The sequence below is a fragment of the Chaetura pelagica genome, unplaced genomic scaffold (genome assembly GCF_000747805.2).
Source record: "Chaetura pelagica isolate M959 unplaced genomic scaffold, ChaPel_1.0 scaffold132, whole genome shotgun sequence".
Lineage (NCBI taxonomy): Eukaryota > Metazoa > Chordata > Aves > Apodiformes > Apodidae > Chaetura > Chaetura pelagica.
In genome coordinates, this window is record NW_009952709.1 from 1,925,357 (window position 1) to 1,931,556 (window position 6,200).

Consider the following 6,200-nt stretch of genomic DNA (forward strand, 5'->3'; position numbering starts at 1 on the left):
TCACCAGGAATGGGGGACCCCGTCCCAGTCTCTACCTGGGCGGGGGGAAGCAGTGGCTGGGGGGGCTCCCACTCTGTCTGCAGGCTGATCCTCTCCAGAGGATACCAAGGGCATGGAGGCACGTCAGGAGCAGGGGCTCAGGAGGATGGAGGGGCTCAGCAAGCTCCAAAGGTGCACAGGGACCTGGGGGCTTGGCCAGCCCTGATAGCTCAGCAGGATGGGGGGGGTCGGTGAACCCCAAAGGTGCTGGGGTACCTGAGTGCTCAGGAAGCCCTGAAGGTGCATCAGAAGCAGGGATGTAGCAGGATGGGGGGCTCAGGAAGCCCCCTCCCAGTTCATGGAGGCCCATGGGCTCAGTAAGTCCCAAAGGCACAGCAGGGACTCCCCAGGATTAGGAACACTCAGTGTGTCCCCTGATGGTGCACAGGGCCCTGTGAGCCCCCCAGCACCACAGGATGGGGCAGTGGGGGAAATGGAGGCAGAGCCCAGGAGGAACAGGAAAGAGTCCAGTGAGTCCCTCCTGGAGATGGGTGGTGGGATTTTGGGGGAGGGGGGAGACAGTGGTGGATGGGATGGCAGTGGGCAGGCTCCTGGGAAACCCCCCGGGGTGGGGATTGACCCTCAGGGCAGCCAGGAGCATCCTGCACACCCATCCACAGTGGGGCTGCTGCCCCCCCAGCAGCCCCCAGCTGGTTCAGCTGCCCCCCAAGGTGTCCTGGAGCCACCAGCACCAAGAGGGGGTCACACAACACCCCCAGCCCCTTACAGCACCCATGAAGAGGAGGGGCAGGGTGCCCAGAGGAGGAGGAGATGGGAGCAGGACAGCTGATGGCAGGACATGTCCCACACACATCCCTGCCCTCTCCAGGGGTCTGGCTGTGGCAACACCCACCAGCCAGGGAGAAAGTGTCCTGGGAGCATCCCCCCCACCCCAAGCCCCCTGCAAGAGGGAGGTGGGATGGGGCTGAGCCCAAGCTGGCTGTGCCCTGTGGCAAAAGGGTCCCCTGGCAGAGCCCCCCTGCTCCCAGAGACCATCCCCCCAGAGATGGCAGTGGAAAGTCCTGGCAGGTCCTTTGGCCACCCTTGTCCTGGGGTGGCTTCTCCCTTCCCAGGACAGGGGTGATGAGCAGACCTTTTCCAATGCACACAGATTTTTCTAAGATGATTACACTTAACTCCAAGTCTCAGCAGCTTTTCCTAAGGGTCAGGGGAAAAAAACCAAACCAAACCAAAACAAAACATGTTGAGAAAGGAAATTCTGACCCTTTCTCAGCACTGGGTGGGAGTAGGAGCCAGCACAGGGCTGAGCTTGCAGGGGCCAGCACATCTCCTGGCAGCTCCACATCCTCTCCTGGGTGGGACAGCCTGGTCAAGGCCACAGCCAAACTTCATCCTCCAAGTCATGCAGAGAGCAGGGCAGGATTTGTCCCCCTGGAGAAGTCACCTGGATCTGCTCCACCAGGCTCGTGTGTCCCCAGCAGATGCTGCCCCAGCCCTGAGCCCTGTCCAGGCAGGGCTGGTTGCAAGAAGCCACCTTGCTAGTTCACAGGGCAAATTTAATGAGCTTGCTTCATTCACATGCAGCTAATTAAGCACTGATCTGAGCTCCTCTTGTTGGGGATGTGAAGCAACTGCCCAAGCCTGGAGCCTATCCTGGAAAGGCTCCTGGGATGATGGTGCACCAGGTGACACCAGAGAGAGATGCTGCACCTCCACTTCTCCAAAATCCACCCCTTTTTTGGCACAGGAAAATGCTGCTGAGGAAGAAAAGTCAGTTTGAAGCTGCTTTTTGCACAAAACACAGCAGAACAGGGCAGGCTGGCCCCAAGATAGGGCAAGAGCCAGCAGGGTGGGCACTGCTCCAGCCCTGTGTGCCACCAGCCAGGGCAAGGGACATTCCCAGAGCAGCCAAGGGCTCCAGGGAAACAGGCTGGACACCTCCTGTGTGAGGAATGATCTTCCACATCCCTGCTTCTTACAGAAGAGCTGCTGTTACATAAACACAGCCTTAAAAAGGGAGGGGAAAAGTTCCCACACTGATCACAACCCAGAGCAGAGACAGAACCTCTAATTGAGGGGAAGGGAAAAACAACTAAATTGCTGGACAACAACAAAAGAGCTTTGGTGGAATCTGAAACAGTATCTGGGAGCTCACAGGAGCAGTGAGGGGCAGGGATGGTGCTGGGGAGGGGGGGGAAGAACTATCTCACAGGCTGTGAGGTGAGAACCTTCATCCCATGCTGAGGAGGAAGAGGAGAAGGAGGAGAAGACTGGATGTCCCAGCCCTGACTGGTGGGGGTGGCTCATGACCCTCCTCTCTCCCACAGCAGCACCTCCCAGCCAGGCAGGGAATTCAAGATAAATAAATTGGGTGGGTTTGGGGTTTTTTTTTGAGAGAGAGATTGATTCCTTTTCTACCAGGAGCTGGTTTTGCTCACATTGGTTTGGGGGTGTCCCAGGGTGCTGGGCTGCACACCCAGGGGGTGAGTGGCTGGGGGGTGGTCTCTGCACCCACTCCCCTCCAGAGGAGCCCAGACCCCACTGGGCTGCAGGAAGAGGCTCATCCCAGTGAGCTGCAGCATTCCCAGCTCACTGACAGCACATGTTCTGCAGTGAGGGGCACAGAAAGGAAGGGGAAGAGCAAAGTGTGCAGAGGATTGAATTACCCTGGGATGACAGAAACCTCCACGAAAACCCAGCTCTGGATCCAGCCCAGTTACTCTGCTCCCTAAAACAAGCAGCTCCAGCAAAATCAGGGCTACATGGAGCTCTCAGGAGTGAGAGAAACACCTAAAGACCAGCCAACATCCCTCTGCAACCTCTGCAAGAACCGATTTTGAGCAGGTTTCAGCACTGGAACCTCCTTCCCCAGGAAACTTCTCACCTCCCAAGGCACCAAAGGGACCTGGGGCTCAGCCCAGGAGCACACAGGCCATGGCCAAGCAGGAAAATCGTGTTTTCCTGCCAGAATGTGGCTGACGTGGGAACCAGGTCCTGCCTCCACCCCCACCCCTCACAGCCCTGGCTGCCCTTGCTCTCAGAGCCAGGAGCAGGACAAGGGACTTGATGTTTTGCTGACTTGAATTGCCAAACATTTTTATAGACTCACAGGATACTCTGGGTTAGAAGGAATCTTCAAGATGATCCAGTCCCACCCCCTGCATGGGCAGGGACACCTCCCACCAGCCCAGGCTGCTCCAAGCCCCATCCAACCTGCCCTTCAACACTGCCAGGGATGGGGCAGCCACAGCTTCCCTGGGCAACCTGGGCCAGGCTCTCACCACCCTCACAGGGAAGAATTTCCTCCTAATATCTCACTTAAATCTCTCCTCTTCCAGCTTAAAACCATTCCCATTCATCCTCTCCCTCCCTGCCCTTGTCCCAAGCCCCTCCCCAGCTTTCCTGGAGCCCCTTCAGGCACTGGAAGCTGCTCTAAGGTCTCCCTGGAGCCTTCTCTTCTCCAGGCTGAACACCCCAACTCTCCCAGCCTGGCTCCAGAGCAGAGCTGCTCCAGCCCTGGGATCACCTTCATGGCCTCCTCTGGACTCAGGGTGTACAACAGGCAGCAGGACATCTCCTGAGCCAAGCTCTGTGCTCCCTGTCCTGCCCAGGCACCCGTGCTCCTTATGAGCAGCAGGATGGAGCCAGCATGGGGACCCCCTGGGGGGCTGGATCCCTCCTGCTCACACCACCTCCCTCAGACTGACAAGAAGCTCAATCCTGCCCCACACCTCCCCACCAAATCCCCCTCTTGACCTCCAAATCATCCTCTATGGCCCAAAACCCAACTCAGCCACCGCAGGGTCCTCGACACCCTCCTCTCTGGAGCAGAACGTTGCTGTCCCCACCCCAGAACCCCCCCTGGGACCCCCCCCAGAATAGCTCACCGTTGTTGCAGTGCCGGACACAGTCCTGGAAAACTGCTTTCCACTTCTCCTGCTCCTTCCCTGTCATCACACAGAAGTAGTAGTGGCGGGCATAGGGGTGCCAGAGGATGAGGGGGAAATCCGTGGGGCACTTCAGGATGGGGGACTGTCCCGACTTGGGGGTCACACCTGCAGGGTGAGGGGAAGGAGGTGTTGAGGTGCAGATGGAGCAGGACACGGGGTGGGGGTGCTGCAGGGTTGGGGGTGTCCGTTTCCCCCAGCATTCAGGGCTGAGGGTGCACAGCAGACCCTCCCTCCCCTCCTTCCTGCTGCCTCAACCAAAAATGTGGGGCCAAACAAATAAAAGGTGCTAAGAGCTTCGTGCTTCCCAAAAAGGGAAATCAGAAGGGAAACATGAAAATGTAACAATAATTCATTATTTCCAGTGTGAAAGCCTCTCCAGAGCTGCTGGCCTGGCCCTGCTGCCACGGTGTCCATGGCTGGTGCCCTATGTGAGCTGTTCCAGCAGCCCCTGCCCTGCTCCCTGGGGGCTGCCCTGGCCTTTAGGGACCCATGGGGGTCTGGATGGAGGAGCAGGAGCTTCTGCCTTCTCCCAGTGCTCCTGGGAAAGGGAGGTGGCAGCAGTTTGGGGCAGCTCTCACGGAGCCACAGACACATTTTCCTTCCTTGCCCAGTGGCTGTGGCAGGAGCTGAGCAGCAGAACCCTCACACTGCACCCAACACCGCACAGGGAATGGGGCTGGGTCCCTCCCTTACAATCCCACACCCCAAACCATCCCTTCCAGAAGGTCCCCATGGATGTTACACCTCATAACCACCCCTACCAGAAGGTCCCCAGGGCTGCTACACCTCAAAAACACCCCTTTGAAAAGGTCCCTATGGATGCTACACCTCAAAACCATCCCTTCTGGAAGGCCCACAAGGATGCTACACCACAAAAAACATCCCTTCCAGAAGGGATGCAGGGGTGCAGGAGGCTCCAAGCACCCCTCTGCAGCCACCAGGACCACTCACCAGGCAGGCTGCTGTTCACCAGCTCCAGGTACTGCTCCACAGAGGTGAGGACCTTGTAGCCAGCACTGTTGATCAGCACACGGGGCTGCAGGTCCCGCTCATAAGCCTGAGCAGAAAAAAATAGACAGTCCCGGGTGATGGGGAGCACCATGGCATGGGGTGTCCCCCTTTTGGAGCTGTGCCCACCAAGAGATGGGCAGAAGGGTGTTGTTGCCCCTCACCAGTTTGTTCTCGTAGAGGACCAAGCCGTAGTTGTGTGGGACCACACAGAAGCGGTTCCTCCACTTCTTGTTCTCCTCGATGTACTGGAAGAGGTTGCCCGAGTAGATGACATGGTCCTCCAGGGGGACCTGTGGGGGGGAAACACAGGGTGGGTAGCACAGGGGGGGCAGGGAGTGGGTACCCCTCCATCCCACGGCCACAGCCTGGCGTGGGGAGCTCAGCAAGGTCCATTCGTGGTGGTTTGGGTGCTGTTCTCTGTGCTGAGGTTCTCCAAGTCCTCCACTGGATTATCCCCTCTATGTTGGTGCCTGGGTTTCTGGAGCTGCACCTGGGGGACAGCTCTGGGGGGTACCACATGCAGGGCCCTAGGAAACCTCTGGGTGGCTGCCCAAGCACGTAGTGATGTTCTCTGGCCACAGGTCCATCCCTGGCTCCTCCTTCCTGGGAGACAGACCAAGCTCAGCTGAGCGACAAGGAGCTCGCTTGGCTGAAGCAGCAGGTTGGAGCAGAGCCCTCCAGCAACCTCTTCCCAACTTCACCCACTGAGATTTTTCCCAGCTTGGGGCAGGCAGGAGCACGTGTGGTACTTCCTGGTGGTGGCCACCAACCAGCAGGTCCTGCCAGGGTGGGGGTCAGGGACAAGCTGCAGATGGAAGGAGCCAAGCCCTGCCCTTGCATGGTCTCCAGATGGGACGTGGAAGAGGAAAAAAACAAACAAACCAAGAAGCCATCCCAGGTAGCCCAGGCCCAGATGATGCTTAAAAGCTCTGAACTTCATGGAGGAGCAGTGACAGGAACAGGCTGAGGGCACCTCGAGCCCCCCCAGCTGAGCAGCCCCCCCCTCCAGCACCTTCTGGCCCACACGCCAGCAGCATTTACACCACCCCAAACACAGGCTGCCTGAGCCAGCCAAGAATTTGTCCCAAGAATTTTTATGACCCCAGGAACACAAACAAGAGCTGAGAGCTCTCGTGAGGGCAGGAGCTGCCTCTTCTGCCACCCATTACCCACCACAGTGGCCACCAGGAGGAACCAGCCAGGTCCCAGAACCAGGACCCTTCTGCAAAACCTTCTCCT

At 58.3% G+C, this 6,200-nt stretch overlaps 1 protein-coding gene across 1 annotated transcript in view; it reads right to left on the minus strand.

Moving 5' to 3' along the window:
• The window catches only part of LOC104385854 (niban-like protein 1), a 15,241-nt gene extending 9,440 nt beyond the window's left edge, over positions 1 to 5,801 (minus strand). The window contains exons 1-5 of the mRNA XM_009994352.1: positions 5,667 to 5,801; positions 5,123 to 5,251; positions 4,902 to 5,007; positions 3,888 to 4,055; positions 3,110 to 3,117 (exon numbers count right to left, since the gene is read on the minus strand). Coding sequence (XP_009992654.1) covers positions 3,110 to 3,117; positions 3,888 to 4,055; positions 4,902 to 5,007; positions 5,123 to 5,251; positions 5,667 to 5,801 — 546 coding nt within the window. The remainder of the gene's footprint in view (positions 1 to 3,109; positions 3,118 to 3,887; positions 4,056 to 4,901; positions 5,008 to 5,122; positions 5,252 to 5,666) is intronic.
• Between the last annotated feature and the right edge of the window lie 399 nt (positions 5,802 to 6,200).